Source organism: Lynx rufus, unplaced genomic scaffold, assembly GCF_022079265.1.
Source record: "Lynx rufus isolate CCGP_SWC_20201006 ecotype Redwood Valley unplaced genomic scaffold, mLynRuf1.p SCAF_26, whole genome shotgun sequence".
Classification (NCBI taxonomy): Eukaryota; Metazoa; Chordata; class Mammalia; order Carnivora; family Felidae; genus Lynx; species Lynx rufus.
In genome coordinates this window covers 6,205,022-6,230,638 of record NW_025814841.1, presented here as the reverse complement: position 1 = coordinate 6,230,638, position 25,617 = coordinate 6,205,022, and the positions used below count along the sequence as shown (strand labels likewise).

Below are 25,617 nucleotides of genomic sequence, written 5' to 3'. Positions count from 1 at the left end.
GTACAATTTTCAACTGTGTGGGGAGTCCATGCCCCAACCCCCACATTGTTCAAGGGTCAACTATATTCAGCAGCCAAGGGCCAGGCTAGGTACATATATAACCTAATATGCTTCCAGGACCTCTGGATAAGCTCCAAGTTTGTATGTAATAACCCTGAAGTAGGCTAAGAGACAAAAATCCACCAGAGATAGGGTCTTCCTGTGTTTCACCGCAGCATTAATTTCAAAACCTCTCCCTTCCAATTTTATCCCAGGAAAACTTCTCTAATGCTGAATACTGAATACTTCCCACACCACCACTATTCCTTAGATTTCCTTAGATTTTCTTTAAATTCAAGGTCACTATTTCCTATCTTAAATGAGAGTCAATTTATAGACTATGGGTCCTTAGAATAAACTCTAAAAAATGAACAAGAACCCATTATAAAATGTTTATATATTTATTTCAGCATTAAAGAATGGCCACTACGCACTTAAATTACATTGCTGTGATATAGACTTGCCAATACATAAAGCCAACTAATAAACAATCTAGTTCAAAGGAAAATTACAAGTTGCAGAACTGAGATATCTTCCCCCTTTCAAAGAGTAATCCATTCATGAGAAAACTGACATAACCCATTTAGAAAGTACTTCAGCAAAATACATTCAGTTCATAACCTCTGACAAAACAATCACATTATGGGGCATCTATCTTAAAAAAAATTCTACTGCTTGATACTCTTGTATCATAGGGTGTTTCTAGAAGTCCTTGGTGCTGTTTAAATTAATGCCCTATGTAACTATAATTGGTTAAGTAAAGGACAACATCATGTTATCTCCAGAGGGGACTATCACTTCCAGGAATTCTTCTCTAAAATGCACAATCTGCATAATAAGAACTCACTAGACAAATCCAAACTGAGGGACAGTCAACAAAATAACAGGAACAGTAGTCTTAAAAAAAGTGGCAAAATCATGAAAGGGAAAGAGTGAAAAACTGATCCAGATTAAAGGAGAGTAAGAAGGGGCACCTGGGTGGCTCAGTTGATTAAGCATCTGACTCTTGATTTTGGCTCAGGCCACAATCTCTAGGTTTTGAGATGGGTTGAGATAATCCTTGGTGGGAGTGGAGCCTAGTTAAGATTCTGCCCCCCCCCCCAAAAAAAACAAAAAAACAAAAAAACGAGAGTAAGAAGACATGACAATAAAATGCAAAGTGTGATCCTGGATTAAATTCTGGAAAAGAATTAGAAGGTTATAGTGGTACTATTTGTGAATAAATTCTATAAGTTCTTTCATCAGTTATTTTATAAAATACTGATTTTGGTAATGATACTGTGGTCATAGGACATGTTAACATATGGGGAAATCAGGTAAAGGATATATGGGAAATATATCATACTCGTTTTCCATTTTTTTCCTCCAGGTTTGAAATTATTTCAAAATTGAAGTTAAAAAATAAGATAACTGGTCAGAAAGACAATTTAACTACCATATGTAGATAAGATCATTTTCTCTTTTAGCTACTTAATACTGTAATTATTACATAAAAGTAAGTTTTAAAGGAAAAATTCTTTTTAATAGTGACTATTTCTAGAACATGACAATACCAGTGAGTTTGCTCTCCATCCACATACCGTTCTTTTACTCAATTATGTTTTTCAAATTTTATTATTGGGTTGGTAAAATTTCTATCTAGGAGAGAAACAGCAAGAAACAAGTGATGATGCATTTGTAAATAAAAATATAAAGGGTGGGAAAGGGTCCCACTTTTTCTTTGAGTATCCCAACAGAGCTAAATTTAATTTCCCTTGATAACTATACATAAAATGGCATTTGCAACTAGTAAAATAGCCCCAGAATATCAAAGCAAAAGAACTTTTAATAAGATACTTATGGACTGCAATTTGAAAATATACGTGGAGTAAGCCTCCTTTGACTTGACTTCACCAAATATGTGAATGGGAAAGACCCACTCCTCTGTTGCAAATTGTACTACCATGGCCCTCTTCCATGAAAACAAATGAAGACATTAAGATACAAATTTTCTGTTTTCATACAAATCATGAATGAAAAATGCCAGTGGTTAAAAGGGAAAAGGGCAGGAAATTGAGGCACAAAGGACTCCGAATGTGATTCTCATTATTTGCAGCTAAGTACAGAGCCCTAAAATACAGTCTAAAACTGAAGTCATTGTTTTTAACGAAACAAAGCACAGTGGTAATTTTTCCTTTATTCTGACAATCCCCAATCCCTCTTAAAAATTCATACATTTATGACAGAGTAAACATCATGTCTCAATCTACAACTAAGGTGATATACAATGATAAGACAAAAAATATTGGGAGCCTGGGTGGCTCGTTGGTTTACTCTTGGTTTCAGCTCAAGTCATGATTTCATGGCTTCGTGGGTTCCATGCTAATGGCACAGAGCCTGCTTGGGATTCTTTCTCCCTCTCTCCCCCCACCTCCCACTCATGCTATCTCTCTCTCGCTCTCCCTCAAAAAAAAAAAAAAAAAAAAAAAAAAAAAAAAAAAAAGAGAGAAAGACAAAAAATATTAATGCTTATGGTGTAACCTAACCTCTGACCTTCAGTTTCTAATCTGCGAAAATAAAAAAAGCTAGGCTGGATGCTCCTCCAAGCCTAAAATCCAATGATTCTAAAGTTCAACTTCCAATTTATTTTATTATTTAATTACAAGCCTCATAACACCCTGCAAAAGTCATTTTTAATAACATCTTCAATAGGAAATTTAACTCCAATTTTACAGCACACTGTGTAAGTTCAAATTTCTAGTCTTGCACAATTCGCTTGTGGAGAGTCTTCCCAAAACTTTCACTTTATTTTGCAGAGCAAATGAGCCTTTTATCATTCCTAGATCTAAAATTTTAAAAAGAAAGCAAGATTGTTTTGTTGCAATAGGGGCCCATCGATTTGGAAATTAGTCTCTTACTCCCCCTTGTGGCTGGAATGGCGTCTTTTCTCTCAACTGCAATTTCCATTAGTTGCTTCCAACCAATTAGTTAAGTGCCCCACCAAAACTGCTAACTAATCAGGTGGTGTCAAGAACTAATTTGCAGACATTTCTACTTAAGTCCACTTTTCTATGCAATGTTGGCCTATGAATAAGGTCATATGGTATGAAAAAAACAAGAGCTGCTTCACTTAAGGATGGGGATCACAGAGGATTCTGACCACTTAACTGAATACATTTTCCATTAATAAATACATGCCAAATCTTCACCATTTAACTTCTAGAAAATCAACAACTAAATTTGAGAAAACCAAGATATATTATCCCTGGTGTTTAAAGAATGTCAAAGCCAGCCTGAAACTTCATTCTAATTCCTGTCGAAAGCTACAACAGTTGCTCCCTGATTTTTTCCCTCCAAATGAATCAACAGATAATTTGCAGAAAACTTAAGTGATAGAAAGCCTGGTGTTCTAAAACAGTTTGCATGTATGTTTTGAAATATTAACTGGGTGAAAAGACTCACAATAAGTGGTATGAAAAAATGCTAAGTTAAATCAGATTCAGAGAACTGTCTGCCTTTGGATCCTTAATACCAGCAAAATAATCTTAGGATAATCAATGTTTTACCTCATATTCAAAATGTAGCTCCTAATGATCAAAAGTAAATGGTGGAAAGTACCAAAAAGAATTTATAGACCATTACGTGGTAACTAGTAAAACTGTCCTGCTATGCTTGGGGGGGCTTTCCTTCTTCTCCCTCGCTAGCTGGTGTCAACCTTGACCTGGGCGGTCACCAATCAAGGCCCCATTTCTCAATATTTCCATCACAAAACACTTTTTGTTTAAAACACCTAATTTGACAGTGTTTAATTTGCACATACACAGATTTATAGTACGTATAAACTCCCTAGTGGGACTGTATTTTATTAGTTTTTTAAAAAAGGTGAAGACCAGTTCTTTCATATTCAAACATGAAGTACTTCCCCTCTCTCATATTATTTGTGTCTATTTTCCTAAGTTGTCAAGATTTTTTAAGAGCAAAGGACTTAACATCCTAAAGGTAGATACTATCATCATTTCCATTTTGAAGATGTAGAAATAGTCACAGGAATGTAATAACTTGCCCAAAATCATTAAAAAAAAAAAAAAAAAAAAAGCAACGCCTAAAAGTCTGCATAGCCTGTTAGATTCTATCACCCTTTAAAGGTTGTATACGCTTTCCTTTATTTTTAGAAAAATTACACAAGATTATTCTTCAAGTCTTATTCTTGTGATCCAATTAAATTAACACTCTGATGATAATCCCCTCTATCAGATGAAAACAACCAAAGGGGGAACTGGAAGGAAAAGTCATTATTCGTAACAAAGCGCTTGATCACTTTGGGATGTCATATTTCCAAACCTCTTCCAAACACAGCAGTACAATTCAAATCACTGAATTGAGAACTTACTTGTTCTAAGTATACTCCAGCCTGCCTATACATAACGCTGCCCTCAACTGTCAATTCCACAGAATCACATTTTAGAAGTAATGCATTTGGGGTAGGATTTTCATTAAATGTCCCTCTGTTAAATGCGGTCCAAGTAGGTCTATGTCCTTCTAAACTCTGGGAATGGTGTTTATTATATGTGTTAAGAAGCAAAAAAAAAAAAAGGAAAAAAAGGTTTTTTTCAAAAAAGCATTTGTAATTAATCAATTAAGATGAGAAACCCTCAGTTCAGACTGGTTTGGGTTCCTTAGTAATACTGCTAATTAAAAAAAAACTCCTAGATCCCAAAAGCTATTTTCAAGAAGGCAATTAACCTCCCCTGAAAAGCGTTTTTAACTTCTCATTAAACAATTCAAATAAATGAAATCCCAATATAACAAAAATTGGGCACTCCTTACAAATTAAATGCAACAGGGTCTTTCTTAGATTAAAAACAAAACAAAACAGGGGCGCCTGGGTGGCGCAGTCGGTTAAGCGTCCGACTTCAGCCAGGTCACGATCTCGCGGTCCGTGAATTCGAGCCCCGCGTCAGGCTCTGGGCTGATGGCTCAGAGCCTGGAGCCTGTTTCCGATTCTGTGTCTCCCTCTCTCTCTGCCCCTCCCCCGTTCATGCTCTGTCTCTGTCTGTCCCAAAAATAAACAAACGTTGAAAAAAAAAAAAAACTAAAAAAAAAAAAAAAAAGAACAGGCATACAGGAGATCAACCGTCTTCTTTTGGTCTACTTAACTCTACATACTAACATTTGACTGTCCTTACATTCTCACCTTGCCATCCTGCCTATGGCTAACCCCACTGTAAGCATATTTTCATTTAGGGGAGAAGGAAAGAATGCTCACAACAAATTCTGTCAAAAGAAACTGACAAAAGTTTTTATGCTGAAATCTTTTAGTTATCTATCTCAATGTAAACAAATGTGCATGTGCATACCACAGGACCATGCTAATAAATTAATCAGCTAGCTATAAATTCATGCTTTGTTGCCCCAAGAGCCAACTGTAGCTATAAACAAATAGGCAAGCCACTAGAAAGTAACTAGTGAATTCTGACAAGATGTACTTATGTCACACATTGTATCTTACCAAAAAATGCAAAACTAAATCGACCACAAATGACAACTGGTACCACATTTTCATTCAGAGAGAACAAATGAAGAATGACCTGTTGCACAGCAATGTACCAAATACACTGGGAACTGCTGAGACACAGTGGCTAAGCACACCATTCCTCCCAAGCCAGTTCAAATCTGTGCTACCTAAAAAATATTGGTAAACTTAGTATCTAATTAAATACCATAAACATCAATGGTCTATCCTGTTTTCAAGGAGAATGAAGGAATGGAGCCAATCCTCTTTAGTTGAAAAAAAAAAAAAAAAAAGAACAGGATAAAAGTAAATTCTAAATCATAATGAAGCAGAAATCATCAGGCCATAAAGATGGGAATTAGCAATGGTTTGTAACAGGAACAGTGAGTGGTTAAGACCAAACTAGACCCAAAGGCTTTGTGTATGGGATTTTGACAAAGAGCAGTCAGAGAGAAGGAAACCAGTGTTTTACAGATATAGAAGAGCTGTATGCAGCACAGAACTGCTAAAATTAGGCAGACAAAAGGACAGGTAATTTCAAAAGAAAGATGAACTCTAGCTTTTGACATATTGAAACTGACAGCAATCCTAAATCTCCTACAGAGCAGTGTTTACTCTCAATGTAAAACCATCATAATAAAGAGCCGCAAGAATGAGGATGAAATCACAATAGGGATCTCTGAATTTCTAGGAAAAACAATACTCTTGATACCTATTATAATTTCAGTGGATTACAGTAAGTTTTCTAAAACATGGTTGACATCTGAACATCTATAATTTAAACTTAAAAAAATTTTTTTTCATACATAGACACATTCTTCAATGTGAATGCACCAAAGACTGCCTACTTTTGGGATCAAAAATACATAAATTAATCTCAATAGCCCAATAACATTTAATTCAATATTATAAAGGCCAAACTATTTCATATACTGGGCTCCCTTTATGTGCCCAAACCACTATAGATATATAGAAAATATAGAAAGAGTATCTATATAGAACGTAGATACTATATTCACGGGGTAAAAAAGTCTTTCATAGGTTAGAGCCTCAATTATAAAAACAAGATAGATGTATAAATAATGATTAACTATAAAATGGAAGGCAGTGAGAATCTATTCTGGTATTAGTAAAAGGAGAAAATGAGTCCAAAGAAAAGAACCAGACCGTCAAAGATCAAATCTTCAAAGAATCTGCCACATTATAAAAGCTCTGATTTTCTTTTTCGCCTACCAACCCACCTTCTAAGAGGCAAAATTTGGTGTCATTTTTAAAAATTTTTTGAGAGAGAGAGAGAGAGAGAGAGAGAGACAGAACAAGGGGGGTGGAGGGGGGAGGTGCAGAGAGAAGGAGAGACAGAATCCCAAGCAGGCTCCGCACCATCAGCACATAGCCTGATGCAGGGCTCAACCTCACAAACTTCTTGAGATGATGACCTGAGCCAGATCAAGAGTCAGATGCTTAACCGACTGTTCCAACCATATGCCCCTGGTGTCATTTTCTTTGCTGAAATTTTTTCCTGTCCTTTGAAGTCACCCATTCCTTAGTTTACAGCACTATACTAGGTGTATATACAGTAGGTATAGTAGTGTAGTATGATCTAACCAGTACCCATCTCTCCCAGTCTCTTCTCTTGCAATATTACTGAAAAAGCATTTTAAAGGAACCGATGTTCTCTCCACCCAATGTTCTGACAGAATGATCCTGAATGCAACAACTCTTCTACAAAACCGTAATGTGCTGGATTAACCAAATTTCACTTAATTGACAACCTAAATTATACTACATTTTTCACTCCTAGCTAAGCAAACAGGGCAATGACCATGACTTGGACTAAATGCCTGAGGATAGTAGGTTTTTCAGATATTCTCTGGAATCCCCCTCAGCTTGTACCAGCAGTTACTGGTATCTGTTTAAGATATCCAATGAACAATCCAATATTTGTTTCCAAACCACGCTAAACTGGCTATTAATTACTTAAATTGTTATGCTACCTAAATATTAGGAAATACGAGTGTGAAAAGGTAGGTTACTATGAAAACTAAATTGAGAGCTTTGGAACAACTAGTTTTTAAAGGAGAGTCACACACAGAAAAACCACCTGGGTTCAACAACTGAAAGATTAGAAACAATTACACATTTCTAGGATTCTGTACTGACTGCTTATCAAACATTTATGTTCTCACTCTACTATGCAAACCCAAAATGTATTTATAAAGGATTCATCTGTAGGAGTAGTTAGCAAAGTATTTGAAAAGGTTATGGGGAGCACCTGGGTGGCTCAGTTGGTTAAGTGTCCAACTCTAGGCTTCGGCTCAGGTCATGATCTCACAGTTCTCACAGTGTGGAGCCTACTTGCGATTTTCTCTCTCCCTCTCTCTACCCCTCCCCGCACTCACACTCTGTCTCTCCCAAAATAAATAAATAAAAACTTAAAAAAATAGTCTTGGTCTCACATTAAAAACAGACAACAGAACACATATAAACATCTACATTTTCATTTAAAACAAAGGTTTAAAACAAGTATGATTGCACAGACTACTTTTCAATTAACCAACTAATTAGGATGCCTCTACTGTACCACTACTGAGGTATTACCAGTAGGATTTCTTTAACAAAAAAGCTGAGTGTTCTTAAAAAATGAAAAGCAAAATTATTCTTGGTAAGCTATTATAAATAACTCTAAAGTAGCTTATTTTCCACCTAATTCAAAATGCCTCTGCTGGGGCTGCAAACAATTTCTTCCTTTCTCTTCGGTAGATTCTAAGAGTTGTATCATTATTTTAGAAGTATGCCTGTCCTTCCTATACTTTTGGGATTTTAACTCAGGTGTTTTTCACTCTAATCCCAACTTTAAGTCCTTTAATCATTTCCTCAGTTTGCTTTTAACACACTAATAATAATAATCTTCACGGCTCATCTTATGACTAAAACTAAACATCTCCATGTCTCTTACTAGAACAGGTAGAAAGCACCCCATTCTTTTTTAAGTTTATTTGAGAGAGGGGGAGAAGGAGAGAAAGAGCACTCACATGCAAGTGAGTCGGGAGGAGCAGGGAGAGAGAGCTCGAGAGAATCTTAAGCAGTGCAAAGCCTGATCCCACAAACCCTGAGATCATGACCTGAGCCTGAAATCAAGAGTCAGATGTTTAACAGACTGAGCCACCCAGGTGCCCTGAACATACTCCATTCTTACTGAAGTACTGCTATACTGGAAAAGGATAGGTAGCCTGGTGCTCTTAAGTTGTTGATTATTCTTCCCCTTCCCACCAGACAGCAAACACCTGCCTTTCTATTCTCCTTCTTTTATTTTCTTTCATTTCCCTATCATACACCTCAGACTTCCCAACTGTACAAAACACCTTACCAGGTGCAATACTTACTGCTTATCACGATTAACTCTTCAAAAAATATTGTATTATCAAAAAGACTCTGTCCAGTGTATTCCTCTCTAGAAGAGACTGTAGGTATCTACTATGCCACAGAAAGTCTTTGTATTTTGAAACATACCAAAAGCCTTTTGACAAAAACATGTAAATATATTAAGTGGTAAAGAGGAGTATAACTGTAGAATTCTTTTGAGAAGCACTTATTCCAATAAATGAGCTGCGTAGTGATTTTCAGCCTACAATTGCATACAGCGGTTTTCAAAGTCCAAGGCACATATTAAGATATTCAGACCAGGAAAGCCCCCAAAGCTACCTGGTTTCTTAGCTGCTTAATAGCAGTTCTGTAGCCTGGAGATAAAAACCAATGCCCAGCAACCACACCTTAAAAGTGCCCTGGGCAAATAAAAATGTAGAAAAACTTAATAAAATTGAATTCAGTCAAATTAACTGAGTTAACTATTACTGTTACTCTCCTACTGTTGCCAACTGTTACAAATGCTAGATTCAAGATTTTACTGCTTCACCTCCTCCTATAAGCTGTTGTCTTACTCCTGTGGCTTTCAAATTTTGTAATACAACTTCGGAAAATTTACTGGTCAGTATGGACCCTCTGCCCCACAAAAATACAGTTTTTAAGGCTTCTTGGATTTAAATCCCATTCCTAGACTCTTGAGTTAAGAGACTCCTGATTTCATTCTCCATCACAATCTTACAGGGTAGACATTATTGTAACTGAACTCCATTTTCTCAGAGGGACCGCATGATTTCCTTAGGCCTTGCAACTATTAGATGGTTAAAAGTTGGTCTGACTCAACCGGGAGCCTGAGTGGCTCAGTCGGTTAAGCGTCCAACTTCAGCTCAGGTCATGATCTTGTGGTTCGTGAGTTTGAGCCCTGTGTTGGGTTCTGTGCTGACAGCTCCGAGCCTGGAGCCTGCTTCAGATTCCGTGTCTCCCTCTCTCTCTGCCCCTCCCCTGCTCACACTCTGTCTCTCTCTGTTTCTCAAAAATGAATAAACAAAAAAAAAAAAATTTTTTTTAGGTTGGTCTGACTCAAAACCTGGCATTCTTTTTACACCACTACATTCTTCTTTGAACTTGAACTGGGTTTTCTAGTATGTATTTCCTCATTTTGTCATTTCACGTTCAAGACAAAATTGTCCAATTTTTAGCTTCTTCTTGTGGGTTTATGCAGAGGAGGTATTAGAGATCACTAGTGTTGGGTCCCTGCCTGACTACCAAGAGAGCTTTTGGTCTAAGATCTGGCAGGAAAAGGCAGACTGCATTAGTTCACATATTGCAAACTTCAAATTAACAACACAAGGAATAACCCCAAGTTCTCTAGCATAAAGAGAACTCCATGCTGTCAAGAATATGCCTGTGACCATTTTCCACAGTAATGTTCTACAATTCTTGCACAAAGTGACAAGGCTACTCTTTGTTTAGTAAATGGCATAAATTAAACAAACACTTGATAAATGCACATAACCAGAATGGAAGTCACCATTTTATAACAACTAAAAAGCTCTTTAGAAAAACTTAGCTCCTTTTTATGAGAAAAGATCTTAGCCAGTATCATATAGGTGCTTGACAGAACAATGAAGTCTGGTTCATCACTGATGCAACCGCAACAAAAACACTAAATTCTGAAAAGGGATTACCTGCTTATTTTTCTCAAATGAAAAAAAAACAAAAACAAAAACAAAATCAAAGTTCAGAAAAAGCTAGAATAAAAATTATGATTACTTTTTACCATGTAAGTGAGACCTTAAAATATAATTAAAACAACCTTTCACTAATCATCAAGTACATCAAAAATTTTTTTCTCTACGAGAAATGGCAGTTCTTCCGTATTTTATTCTTCCATTTTATTTGAAGGGGAAAAAGGAATTTTATGTAAGCTATTTCCAGAGCCAACATGACCTGTTTGAAAAAAGATGATAGGCCTACTTGTAAAGAACCACAATATCTGTAAATACTGAATTTTCCCAAGATGAAACAGAAAAGGCCTTGGAAAATTAGCAGTGCTGCTGACCTAGTTCTACTACCCTCTTTTCCAAAAGAAGCCTTTTTGTTCGTTTACTTAGCAAATACTTGAGTACATACTATATGTTAGGAAGCATGAACCACGCAAAGACCACTAACAGAGCAGAGCTGAAAGATCTACTTTTAGATCACCAAAAGACCAAGGATGGAAGCAAAACTTTGTTTAGCTTTTGTATAGTGAAGGAATTAAACTTTGATTTATCTATATGCTCAAGGTGGAAATTTCACTCAGGCTTGGTGAGAGGCCAGTACTATTCTGAAGGATAACATGGGTAGTCACCAATACCAAACCCCATTAATAATCGACAAACAGAAGGTATTTACAGATTAATCTAGTTATTCTCATCCACTGATCCTTTGCAGTATTTTTTTTTCTTGGTAAGGAAACAAAAGGAAAACAAAATTAAAACTGCTAGTCTTTTCCTAGGAAAATCCTCACAATGACAGGAGCTTTTAGACCTTGTATGGGGAAAACATGCAAATACCTACCTGAAATAGCAAAGAAGCTTGTTAGTAAAAAGTAAAATGTTACTACATCCTCTTTTAGTCCTAAGATTCCTAAGCCAACAAACTCTCTGAAACCAAAATAAAAATTATCCAATCTATCAGGTATAATAATTGGGGGGAAACCACCAGAGCTACAAAATTCAGTATCATGTATGCAGGTACTAGTCAGTAAAGAGAGTAAGGGGGGAAAACACCCAACACATTTTTTATTACAGAAAAACATATTTTTGTATTTTAAATATTCTTATTACCTTAGCAAACCACAAGATAAACAAGTTATTTAGCCTTAATAAAAACATGGAATTCCTTTCCCATCTTAAAAATAAATGACACCTACCAATGTGAAGATTTTAAATAAAAAACAAAAAAGCACCGAAGAAAGATAATACATGAGAAGATTTTATGAGCCCATGTTAACTAAGATAAAAAATATTGTTCTTTAAGACAGCACTGGGGCACCTGGGTGGCTCAGTCGGTTAAGCATCCGACTTTGGCTCAGGTCATGATCTTGCAGTTTGTGGGTTCGAGCCCCGCATGGGGCTCTGTGCTGACAGCTCAGAGCCTAGAGCCTATTTCGGATTCTGTGTCTCCTCTCTGGGCCCGCCACCCCTCCTCCATCCTCATGCTCTTTTTCTGTCTCTCAATAAAAAATAAACGTTTAAAAAAAAAAATTAAAAAAAAAAATAAAAGACAGCATGAAGAAAGTACCATTTCAGGAAAATATTCATAATTTAGGATGTAAAGCTATTCTACTAGTAATTAAAGACTTGTGTGTAAAGGAATATTGCTATGTTCTATTCTTTTAAGCTTCTTAGAGAAGCAGTGCTTCAAAACAATAGGTACTGAATTCTAAAACGACCTCTTAACTGAACCTGAAAAAATCAGGTTTGAGTTATTCATGATTTTTTACTCTAGTTGTCAAAGTTGACCTCTAACACTTAAATGCAAGAGGCAAAAAGCAACTCTGAAGCCATAATTTTTGGCATAGCTAATTCATTACATTATACTGGCTAAACCAAGGAAGGGTATTAAGTCTGTAATGAGTCTTCTATTACATCTCTCATACATAAAACAAGATATGCAAAAGTCCTGTATCCACAGATGTACATTTAAGAAAATGAGTTCTAGAACTACTACAAACACCCTGACCACAACAGAAATACTTTTATCTTTTCAATTAGTATAAAATATACTACCAGTCTTTTTTAGTCTACTTGAAGTGACTGATAATCAGTATTCCATTTAATTTACACAAGCTTAACTACAACTGTTTTAATAACCTTTTAGTAATGACACCCTGAAGACTTCCAAATTGAGAACGCTCAATTTTATAAAGGAAAAGAAAAACCAAAGAAAGAAAAAGTTGAGACCAACACCTGATATTCATTATAGGAATCCTATATCATAGTGAAGCTAGACTGAATGTTTGATTCTCACCAGTACATCATTGCAGATATCTCTGAGCTCGGTCTCAATTTTCTCTCTGTATTCTCGAGCCATCTGCTGTTTTTTCTCAGCACCTTCCGTCTTTTGCTCAATACTTGAGACGACCCTCCAAGATGACCTACGGGCTCCTACAACATTTTTATAAGCAACTGAGAGAAGATTCCTCTCCTCATTGGATAATTCAGCTCCTTGCTCAGTTACAGACTTCATGCAGGCTGCCATGTCATCATATCGCTCAGCCTGCTCGGCCAGCTTGGCCTTCTGCACCAGCTCATTTTTATCCATGACTGGATGTTCTGCAGGGAAAAAAAGTAACATTCAGATATTTTTTTCCATGAAAATAAAGACTCAGTATTATACCTTTTGTAAATGTTAGATTAACACCTCAAACCTAATTGCCTGTGGAAGAGTCTTCACGTGAGGAATTTAATGCAGCCCTACAAAAGGATGACAATGGGAAGAAAAAAAAAAAAAGGGAAGGGAGAAGGGAGAATGCCCTCAGCCTTCAGGGGGCAAATTTAAAGCCATTAACATAAATGTAGCAAAACTAAAATTGCATTACATCATCTTTGCTCAGAAGATTCTAATTTCACATAAAGTCAAAGCACATTTGATCAAAAGGCTACCTTAAAATCCATCCCTTACCTTACTTGGCCAAAATCTCAATTCCAATTTCCAATATCCTAAGTAATCCAAAAGTCAGCAGTTTTTCTTTAGTGAAAGCAGTGCCAATGAAGAACGTTACAACCTCTAGCATTTTTCCAGAACCATGATTCAAGTCAGCTTAATGTAATTCGTGTCTGTTCATTTTAATAATACCTACTGTTATAGTCAGAAGCATTTAAGTTTCATTTTATTGGTATTACTCCCACCCCAAACCCAGTGATCTCTGCAACACTTGACAGCTGATCTTGGCATGATAATTTTCTGGAAGAACGGGCCAAACTGCTTGATTTAAGGCATTCTGAATACAAAACAAACAACCGCGCCTTTGCCATCTAACAGACCCTAACACCTCATCTACCTGCACCTTGTTATACACATACATGCTTTAAAAACACATCGATGAGTCCTGACTCTTACCTTCATGTGAGCACTAAGATGTATTTATTAAGTGCTTCTAGTGTGATTGGTGTTATCTTATGTCACTGCTCTAGTTTAAATGCAGAGTTATTGCATTGTTTCCAGTAGTCAAAATTTAACTGGTTATATGATCACTCAAGCTGCCCTTACCATAACTTCCCACCTAATTCTCTCTCATCTTCAAGTTCCCTAGACCTTTTTTAACTTACCCGTTATACTTTTCCTTAAAGATATCCTTTTGAAAGGTGCTAAAACAGCACAAAAAGATGCTAAACCATACCCTGATCCCACAGCAAGTGGTAAATATAGAGCCTGAAGTGCACTATTAAAAGGTGAACAGAAGAGCCACTGTCACTAGAAGAATTGACACCCGGTATCAGATCCTTCACCTTCTCAGGAAAATCCCACAATACTTCTCTTTTAAAGCCAAATCGGAACAAGGTGAACAAGTAATCACCTAGCTTGGGTGCAAGGGATACCGTGTCAAAGCGAAACTATTTAAAATTTATGATTACATACCCCCCACACCCCTCAAAATTACTAATTTTCCCCCTAGGATCTCAAGAACGCTCTTAGGTTAATGCTGCTTCTAACGAAAAATTATCAAAAACCAGTACAAAGGTTCTCTCCCCAACCCCTCTGGTACAAGGGGAAGTGGATCGGGCTTCTCACACAGTAACTAGTACTCCAAGGCCTCGCCTCTGTACTGCGGAGACTAGCCGCACCCATTTAACCCTTAACCGACGTAAGACGTCGAGTGAGGTGAAAGACCTCACTGGCAGACCTTGACTTTAAAGTGCAAATCCTTCCGTCCGCGCTATCCGCAACCACCCCTCCTTGGCTCCGCCCAAGTCCCCGATTCTCCCTCTTTGTCATGGCGGATCTGTGTCAAGGAGCCCAACCTACCGCCGAGTGTTAATTCCCCCCACCAGAGCAAGAGGGAGGAGCAGCGCGCCCCCGCCCGAGCCGGGGAAGGGGGGGAGCAGCCCGCCCGCCCCGGGGGCAGAGACGCCAGCGCCGCCCGCAGAAGCGGAACCACGACCGGCCGGGCGGCGGACACACCCCACTCTCCCACCCGCGTCTCCTCCGCCACCGGACACCGCTGGTGCTCATTTAGTCTATAAGGACCCGACAGCTGCAGCAGGTGGGGGAGGGGGCAAGAGCCACACCCAGGCGAGCGGGGCCACAGCCGGCTGTTACGCTCAGCCTCACCCGCCCCAAGAGGAGGTCACCATCTAAAAAGCGAGCACAGGGACCCTCGGTTCAAGCCCACCAGACAGACGAGCGAGACGCCGGCCCACCGTCTTCCCCATTCTCTTCTCTATCCTCCGCCCTGGGCGCACAGCCCCCATGCACCCGAAGGAAAAACAAAAAAACAAACCAACAAACAAAAAAAACCCAGCCCCATCCCCCACCCTACCGCGGAACCCAGGAAATTCGGCCCCGGGTCCCAAGCCAGCCCCACCCCGGAGCCGGCTCCCGCCCGTGCCAGAAGGGAGGCCTCGCCCTCGTGTACCTGGCGGGCGCCTCCGGCCCAGCCTCGGCTCGCGGCCCGGTCCCCGGGCCCGGCCCTGCCGCCGCGCCGCCGCCCGGGTGGGGGAGGGCTGGGTGCCGTCGCCGCAGCGCGGGGCGCGGAGGCTGCGCCGAGGAGCGGGCGGGAGAGGCAGGGGGAGGGGAGGGCGGCAAGGGGAGGGGGCGGCCTCACCTGCGCCACTGCAATGCCCGCAGCCGCCGAGTCATTATCTCGGGCGGAAGCGGGAGGCTGGGCGGCGACGAGGAAGGGGCTTTGGCGGGGGGGGGGGGGGGGGGGGGCGGCAAGGGTGGGAACGGATCGCGCCCAGCGGAGCCTCGGTCACCCCCGGGAGCCGGAGGCCGGGCGGGTCCCTGGGGATCTCGCGTGTGGGCGCCCATTCCACCCGGGGGACGGGGACCGGGAACCGGAGCTTATCGGGGCCAAGGCGTCGATCCGGAAGCAAGCAGCCCGAGGCGGCCGCGAGCCGCCCGCCCGAACCCAGCGGAAAAGCCGCCGCCCGTCTCCGCCTGAGGAGACTCCGCCTCAGCCCAGCGCCGCTACCGCCGGACGAGCGGGGCTGAAGGGCTGTGGAGCGGGGACGGCCCCCGCGCTTTCCGAAGGCTGGTCTGGGAAAGGAAGGAGTAGGACGAGGCGGCGGCGGCCGGGTCTCTTACCTGTGCCCGGAGTGGGTGGCGGCGGACGGACGGACGGGGGCTCAGCAGTCTCTGGGCGGCAGCGGCGAGGCTGAGACTCTGTCCCTGGATCTCGCTGCTCACAGGCTACAGCCGCTCCGCAGACACGGGGTTTCCTCCAATCACCAGCCCCGGCAGCAGGGGCACCACACGCACGATGACGTCAAACGCTGCTATGGCAACCGTTGATTGGTGCCCACAGCTCTGGGGGCCCAGTGCAACCGCCGCTCCCTAGCGCGCGCGTCCTGCCCGCCCGCGCTAGAGGGCGAGCGGCGGAGCGCACCACCTCTCCCGCTACCAACACTCCTCCCCAGCCCGCTCAGCTCCCAACTTCTCTGCTCTTGAGAGAGCCTGGGCAGGAAGCTCCTTCCTTTTTCTTTTCCCCCTCCCCCCACCACTACCTTCCTACCTCGCCTTCCCCTCGGATCCCCCGCAATCTTCCCAGGCTCACTCTTCCTCAAAACCAGCAAGAAGGAAATTCCTCCCCACCCCCACCTTGGTTTTCCGTGCGGCCCTTCTGCGCCTGCGCCAGTCACTCCCCCTAGAAGGGGCTCCGGTTCAGCAACATCCGGGACCTTTCACATCCCCCCCCCCCCATCCCGTTCCAGGCGCCCTGGTCCGCCCCGCCCTCCGTGCCCCGCGGTGGTTAACTGCCTCCTGGGCCGGCCGGGGGCTGGATTACGCGAGTGGCTCCGCCGCTCTGGCATTGTGATCAGGCCTTGGGGGTGGCGGGGGAGGGCGCGGTCAGACGGTCGGGGAGGGGCGGTGTGGCGCGCTACCCCCTCAGCCCGCCGCACCCTGTCGCCAGGCGGGGCCAACCTGAGCGCGCAGCCCCTCCCTTCCTCCCTTCCGCCGCCGCGGCTCTACCTGCTGGCTCGCGGAAAGCGGCCTTAGACCTTTTAAGGCTCGGAATAGGGAGTGAGGCGTCCGGCCCCGGAGTGTGGGCTGAGTGACGGGAAGGTTTTCCAATCGGGGCCTCGGGATGTGCGCGCTGTGACAGCTGCGAGGGGACAATGGGGGCGCGAAGCGGGGGTGAGGTGGGTCGGGCGGGGCGGAGCTGGCGGGAGGTGAGGCCTGGAAGGAGAGGCCGCCGCTTTCAGAAAGCCTACAACTCCCGAGAGGAGACGGCAGCCCTCTTAGATGGAGGGTTCGGGTGATCCTGGAAACCGTAACACGAAGAGAGGCAAAGAGCGGAGGTTGGACCGTACTGACTCGTTTCTCGTAGATCAGATTTTTCCATCCAAATCATGCGTCCAATTGAAGACTTCATGTTGCAGTGATTTAAAACCTAAAGATCATTCATTACCTGTTTTCTCCTGAAGCAAGGTTTGCGGGACGTGGTAGTTCCCAGGGACCCCGCGGGTAGTGGAAGGGGGCCGCAGGCAGGGCCAGGAGCGAGGACCTGGAGCCAGGAAGAGGGTAAAGTGAGGAGCGGAAATTGCAGGTGCCGCACAAACGGGCGGACCTAAAACGGTAGAGCCTCCGCCCAGTCAACTTAAGGAAGTTCAAAGAGATACATCGACGGTGTAAAATGCCTCTGCCTCTTACTCCCTTTAAATGTGTTAGAGCTAAGAAAAGATTAGCGCTTGGATGAGCTGCAAAACCAGTTGCAAAAGTCCTCTAAGTTTATAGTTGCAGTGAGAACTCGGAAATCTTCCTACTACCTTTTGCACACTCCATCCTGGCCTTACAGATTTTTCCAACCTATCCTTTTTTTTTTCCTCCTCATAAATGTACTCTTTAACCCCCATCCCCTATTTCCCCCATCTCCCTCCCCTCTCTCCCTCCACTCTGGTAACCATCAGTTTGTTCTCTATCGTTCAGTCTTTCTTGGGCTGTCTCTTTTTCTTCCCAACATACCTTTATTGAGCACCTACTAGGAGGCCTGCCTTGAGGCACAGCTGACAAAGGAGCCTCTGAAGAGTTCAGCCTCAAGTTGTCCAGAGGATTGAATTTGTCAATAGCAGACACGTAAAATCTTTCCTCGCTCTTGCGGCGCCTTGTCTGTTCTGTATGTTGGATACAGTGTTTCTAACACAGACTGGTCTGCAAATTACGTTTTGCCTGGAGTTCCCGCTGGCATTTAGACAGTAAAGCACAAACCAGGAAGAGAGTTTTCCAGTTTCAGGGTTTTTTATTCCCCCCTCCCCCCCCCCCCCGTTTCCGCATCAGGACAGATTCATGCTAGGCTGAATGGGTGAACAAATCGATCAGGGTTATATTTCTGAGATGGTAAAGTCACTGTTCTTTGACTCCCAAGTAAATTCTTTGTGAGAGTGACTCAAAGGAACTATTTCAAAACCCTTTCCTTTTAAGTTCTCTTTGCTTTTGTGCTAGGCATGGCACCAGAAAGTTGACAGAAAATATTGTTAAATCTTACTTAAAAGGGAAATTGATGTTTCTCTAATCTCAACTATGTGTGTAGGTAGAACATATGCCTTTTTGTTTTAGAGAAGGTTTAGGGATTTCTATGCATTAATAAATTGTGGATTTACTTTAGGAAACCGTTAAATTAGGTGTTTGCTTCATGTTTTAAAGAGCAAGGCATGTGTGTAGGAAACAATAGGAAGTATTAGGTTTTGGGTTTTTTGTTTTTTGGTTTTTTTTTAGTATTAGGTTTTACATACTCGAATCAAGGAATTTGAGTTCATGGAATAAAGGTGTAATGAGGTTGCAGGGAGGCAAGAATAGAGAAAGTCCTAAAAGCCCCGAGTGATAAGTATATCAAGGAATAGGAATATATATGGCAAGGATAAAGGCAAAACGAAGAATGAAGAGGACCCATGAACTTGAGCTGGGGAGAATTACTGGGAGAATTTCATGTAGCCTGACCTGTTTTATTTTCTTCACTGTTCAACTTTGTTGCCTCAGTCAACTTGCTCAACCCTCTGTGCCTTGATTGCCACATCAATAAAATACTGGTAATAAACACACTTGTTAAGTGGTGAAGATTAAATGAAGTTTTGTATATATGTAGTATATAAGTGTCTTATAGAAGCAGTTATAAGATACATAGAAGTCATTATAATCTTATACTGCTTAGCACCATTCATTGCGAAAAGTAATTGAACTATTATTCATTTATAAGCAGACATGTCTCTACTGTTCAAAGGGTTGTGAAGGCAAAATGAAACTATTTAAAATGTCTTTAAAAAGTGAGATATAAAGATGTTCCCTCTGGAAAGGCAAATTTGTGTGAGTTTGTCAGGACTAATGACTTAAGGGATAAGACAGTGAATATTTCTCCGTTCATGTACAAGGGACTATAATGATGTCTTCACATCTATGCCATACATTAAAATAAGAAAGAGTTCAGGAGAATTTGCAAAAGTGCATCATTCAAATTGGAAAAACCTCGAAAGATCAACTCTCCTGATAAGCAGCAGTTACATGATCTTTTAAATTTAATCTCAATTCATTCAGGTTCTAATCTCACGTTAATATTATGATTTAATTGGAAAAATGCAGCATGGTTTAATGGACTTCGGAGTCGGGACTGGGTACAAATCTTGGTTTGTCAATCAGGCTTTTATATAACCTCAGGCTACTAAATGGGACACAATACCCAATTCCATCAGATTATTGCAAACTTTGAGTAAGAAAGAAGAGCGCTACACATTGTGCTCTAGATCACGATTATCTATGGTTGGAATAATCTAGAGTTTGTTGCAGAGGCCGACTTCACCAAACCCATTTTGCTGTCAGGGCCACAGCTAGATTCCATTGCTCAGGTCTCCCTTGCAGTTAGGCATGGCCATGTGAGTGAGCGCTAATGACATATGACCAATGTGAAGGGCTCCACTTGTAGGCCTGTCCCATAAACTTCCTCTGTGGACCTCTGGTCAGTCCCTGAATAGACCTCTATCTGCCAAATGAATGGAAAGGATTCCAAGTCTTTAGAGGGACCATGAAATGAAAGGAGCCTGGAAAAAGCCTTTCCCTGGCTTTCCCTGAAAGCCTTTCCCTGACCATTTTAGACTTTATTAAGGGATAACTTCTAATTTTTAAGCCAATGAGATTTAGGATTTATCTCCTAACAGCTAGCACTTGTGATACTGTAGATGGCATTGGCAAGTCCAAAGCATGAAAACATTTAAGAAAAAAAGGGGGGGGGTGGTTTGGGAAGAGAAACAAATGAAATTAGGGAGTAAGAAAAAGGAACCTGATCTTGTGATAAAAGGCAGTTTTAAATATTCTCAACTACTCTATTGACTTCTAGAATGACCTTAGAAAAGCAGGGTTTCCTTTCTTAATGCTAAATCAAACTGATAGTCTCACTACTTTATTTTCTTAATTTGCCAATTAACAAAAAATAAAATAAAGCTACCATATGATCCAGTAATTGCAATACTGGGTATTTACCCAAAGTACACAAAAACAGTAATTTGAGGGGCATCTGGGTGGCTCAGTTAAGCGTCTTTTCTCTTGATTTCAGCTCAAGTCATGATCTCATGGTTGTGAGATGGAGCCCTGCATAGGGTTCCACACTGGGCACGGACCCTGCTTAAGATTCTCTCTCCCTCTGCCCCTCCCCGTATCGTGAGTACACTCTCCCTCTCAAAAAAAACCAAAACTCCCCACTAATTTGAAAGGATATATGCCTCCCTATGTTTATTGCAGCATTATTTACAATAGCCAAGATATGGAAGCAAACCAAGAATCCACTGATAGATGAATGGAGAAAGAAGTGGTATTATTCAAGTAGGGATATAAAAAAGAACGAAACCTTCCCATTGAGAGCAACATGGACAGATCTAAAGAGCGTAATGCTAAGCAAAATAAGTCAGTCAGAGAAAGACAAATACCATATGATTTCACTCCTATGTGGAATTTAAGAAACAAAAAGAAAAAGTGAGAAACCAAAAAACAGACTCTTCACTACAGAGAACAAACAGATGGTTCCCAGAGGAGAGATGGGGATGGGGTGGGGTGAAGAGTACACTTATTTTTTTTAACTTATTCTTTTTAAGTAATCTCTATGCCCACCATGGGGATCAAACTCATGACCCCAAGGTTAAGAGTCGCATGTCCTACTGACTGAGCCAGGTGCCCCAAGAGTACACTTATCTTGATGAGCACTGAGTAATGTATAGAATTGTTGAATCACTATATTCTACTCTTAAAACTAGCGTAGCACTGTATGTTAATTATCCTGGCATGAAAATAAAATTTTAAATAAATACACTATTTACTTGATGCCGTCCTCATTCCTCTTCCTCTTTAGCTTTTTTTCTTTTTTAGTTATATTTTTTTCAGCCTATACCTTTTAACTCTAGCCCCACATAGCCCCTAGACTCTAGGCCTATGCTCTATGATACTTTGGTCATAGATGGGGTTTTTTGCACATCGATTTAAAAAATAAAACTGTAAAGAAACCAAGCCAACTTTGAGCTTTCATACATCAATAAGCACTTAATGAGGACCCACAGGTTGGGGTTATGTTGCTCGTTGGGAATATAAATGTGTAGATCATGGTCCCTTCCTGAAAGAGCTCACAGTCACATTCATCCTATAAATTACTGATGTGATTATCAGCAAAGTCAATTTTGCTTTCTTGCTTCCCATGACATTTTTAGTTCTCCAGTGAAAATTTTAGTTTCCTTACATTCTTAACTGTTGGATAGACATCATATCTCTTTGCATTCTCTTAAGGACAGAGACATTTTCTAGAGCATTCTTTTCCTGTGGTTAAGTCATTTCCAGATATATGCTCTTCCTTGGAATCTTTAGATTGTGTTATATTTCCTTGTACTGTAGAAATTTTGGTCCCTTTTACGTTGTGATGATTGTTTTCCTATTACATGTCAGCAAGGGAAGTTCCTTCCAGTCTGAGTTGGCCAACTGATGGATGAAATTTCCTCTGCTTCTCCTTACCATCCTCTTGAAAACTCTTAGGTCTAAAGTTGTAGGAGCCTGCAAGTACCTGCTCCCTTGGCCAAATTCTGGACTCCAGTAGACATTTACATTTATCACCTGTTGAGCAACCGCCATGACAAGATCTTGTCCTGTCCCTGCTGTCTAGTTGTCTGCAACGAGGAGAATTTATGTTGTCAAGAATCAGAGGCTGTCTCTCTCTCTCTCTCTCTCTCTCTGTGTGTGTGTGTGTGTGTGTTTTAAACAGCTGTGATAAATGTAAAAACTACAAGTGTGATTACTGTGGGCTGTCACATGCTGCTTTATTTGTACTTCCTTATTCCTGGGGTCTGTCCATCACATTTTGTAACCAGCCACTCCTGCCTCCCTAGCTCTCTGTACTTTTGTTGTACCTTCTTTGGGGATTTGTAGATTTTGACTGAATAACAGTTTGAAGGCTTAACTTCTTCCTACCAACTTTGCCCTTTTTTTTCAGAGGATAAATTATCCATGATACAATTTCTAGATTCAACCTCCTCTGCCCTGTATAGTCAGTGGAAATTCCTCTTGAAAATGTTTGGTTGACTCTTATTTTTCAAAAAGTCTTACATGATATTTTAATGCAAAGATGGGAAAGATTGTAGCAAGAAACTCGACACCATTTTAACATCTTAACCCTTAAGAGTCCAGAGTCCAGTCACTTATACACACACACACACACACATAAATATATATATATATATATATATATATAAATTTTTTAAAAAGAGACAACAGGCTCCAAATGGAGTCACTTGTGCTTAGCCCACATTACTAAACCAAGACTTAATACCTAATGTAATTGCATTTTCAGCGTCTCCTGGGAATGTAATCTTAACTAGTCAGTCTGGAATTTCACGGTCAGCACTGCTAAGGTAATTCACCTGATAGACCCCTGCCATCCCCAAAAGGAAGGTGACCTTGCCCCAAACAATCCACTCTTTGCTTCTACCCCCTTTTGTTTTGTCCTACCTCCTTCTGCCAATAAAAGTCTTTCATTTTGTAGAGTTCTTTGGAGCTTTCTATATGCTAGATAGGACTTGACCTGATTTATGAATTGTTGAATAAAGATAATAGGATTTTTAAAATTTAATCAATTAAATTGTCTTTTAACATACGTATAGTTTTTTAACACATATTTAGTAGAATTTATTTTTTTATTGCAGTTTTACATTCACAGCACAATTGAGAAGGTACAGAGATTTCCTATATATCCTTGCCCCAATTCATGCATAGCCTCCCCTATTTTCAACATCTCCCACCAGAATGGTATACCTGTTAAAATTCATAAAATTAATTTGTGAAAAGTGAATAGTATATTTTGTCAAAATACATTCACAAATCATTATCACCCGAAGCCCACAGTTTACATTAGAGTTCACTCCTGGTGTTATACATTCTGTGAGTTTGGACAAATGTATAATAACATGTATCCACTATTACAGTATCATACAAATCATATATCATATCATATATATCATATAGTAACATACAAAAATCCTCTGCTCCACTTATTCATCTCTCTTTTTTAATCTATGGCAACCACTGATGTTTACATTGTCTCCATAGTTTTGTCTTTTCCAGAATGTCCCAGAGTTGCAATCATAGAGTATGTAGCCTTTTCACACTGGCTTCTTTCACTTAGTAAATATGCATGTAAGTTTCCTCCATGTCTTTTCATGGCTTTCCTTCACGGCATTTTCTTCCTTTTTAGTGCTGAATAATATTCCATAGTCTGGATGTACCACAGTTTATTTACCTACTTGTTTCCAGGTTTCAGCAATTATAAATAAAGCTCATCTACTTCGAGGAAATACCACGGAAAGCCATTGCTGGATCATATACTAAGAGTATGTTTAGTTTTGTAAGAAACTGACAACCTGTCTTCCACTGAGACTGTACTATTTTGCCTTCCCACCATCAATGAATGAGAGTTCCTATGGCTCTACATCCTTATTTGCATTTGGTGTTGTCACTGTTCTGGATTTTGGCCATTCTAATAGGTATGTAGTGGCATTGATGTTTGAATTTGCATTTCCTTGAGGACATACAATGCGGAACATCTTAGCATATACTTATTTGCCATCTGTATGTCTTCTTTGGTGAGGTGTCTGTTAAAGTCTTTGGTCCACTTTTTAATCTGGTTGTTTGTTTTCTCATTGTTGAGTTTTAGGAGTTCTTTGTGTATTTCGGGATCACAGTCCTTTATCAGATATGTCTTTTGCAAATATTTTATATGTGGTTTGTCTTCTCATTCTCTTGATCTGCTAAGTTTTTTAATGTATCACATTTTTACACTTTGTAAAAGCACAGGTAAAGATTTTAATTTGGTGTTAAATATTAGAATAGCTTTTGGAAGTTACCACTGAGATTAGAGGTGCAGAAATGAAGACACTGGTGTATAATACATACCAGGAATTTTGTGTGAATTCAAGAGTCATTTCATATGAGAGGTACACTTTGCACAAAGAAAAATGAGAAAAAAATACAGGTACTACCACGTCTGCTCACAAGTGGAGCTTGTCGCCAGGTGACAAGGGCTCGAGGAAGGTAAAGACAGCTGGGAAAGACAGTTTCGAAAGTGCCTAATTTGCAATTCAGAAGTGATCAGTAGCAATCATGGAGTGAAAGGTCAGAAAAAGAATTTGTTCCTTCCTGGCACGTATTTCAGTCCTGGAGTGCCCAAGAACAAGCAAAGGGAACATTTGGAATTCATTACGGATTTAAAATATAATAAGAATGCATACATATCAGAAGACACTTAAAAAAAAATTCCCCCTCTAGTAAAACAGGCATCTGGAAAAGGAATCAAGGGCAATGTGGATTTCTGGCAGTTTTCCCAGGACCTGATGTAAAATTTTTCCTGGACCTGAGAGTAGAATTTCTGTTTTCTAGTTCTCCCGGTCTTCCTCTGGGGCAATTGCTCTCAACTTGAAATTATTTTTAGGAGGAGTTCACACACTTTCTTGACCATAAAATCCTCAGGAATCCTTGAAATATTCTTTCAATGTTTCAGCAACTTGATAGGAAATTTGAACCAAACCCACTCCATGGGACAAAAGATGGTTACTCTGGGTAAGTCAGATGTGTGTTTTTGATGTGACTAACTCTCATACAGTTAATGCCTCACTTATTTGTTAAACATTGATTTTTTTTTTCAATCAGGCTAATATATAGTTAGCAGGCTTCAGGCTTGAACTATTAAAAAAATGAGTAAGTAACAGCTAGAGGAACATTTGAATTGGTATGTGACCAGCAGAAAGAAAGGACACATGCGTAGAACTATTTCTCTAAACCACCATTTGTTAAAAGATCTATCTAAGCAGTTTATAAGATGAGGTCACCTTCCTTTTGTAACTTTCCTATCACAGCAGCACAGCTAGCAATCGCTTATGCACTCGAGCAGCGAGCAGCATAAATAAGTTAAAATATATCAGCTAGGCAGCATCTGTAGATGCGAGAAGGTAGGGATTAAAAACAGTACGAAGGTCACTCTCTAGAAAGAACAATTAACCCTGAGC

At 40.6% G+C, this 25,617-nt stretch overlaps 1 protein-coding gene across 1 annotated transcript in view; it reads right to left on the bottom strand.

Annotated features, from left to right (window-relative positions):
* Window positions 1-16,484, bottom strand: part of YWHAZ (tyrosine 3-monooxygenase/tryptophan 5-monooxygenase activation protein zeta) — a 32,760-nt gene extending 16,276 nt beyond the window's left edge. The window contains exons 1-2 of the mRNA XM_047088817.1: window positions 16,187-16,484; window positions 12,908-13,212 (exon numbers count right to left, since the gene is read on the bottom strand). Of these exons, the coding sequence (XP_046944773.1) occupies window positions 12,908-13,201 (294 nt within the window). The 5' untranslated portion in view covers window positions 13,202-13,212; window positions 16,187-16,484. The remainder of the gene's footprint in view (window positions 1-12,907; window positions 13,213-16,186) is intronic.
* Window positions 16,485-25,617: the final 9,133 nt, after the last annotated feature.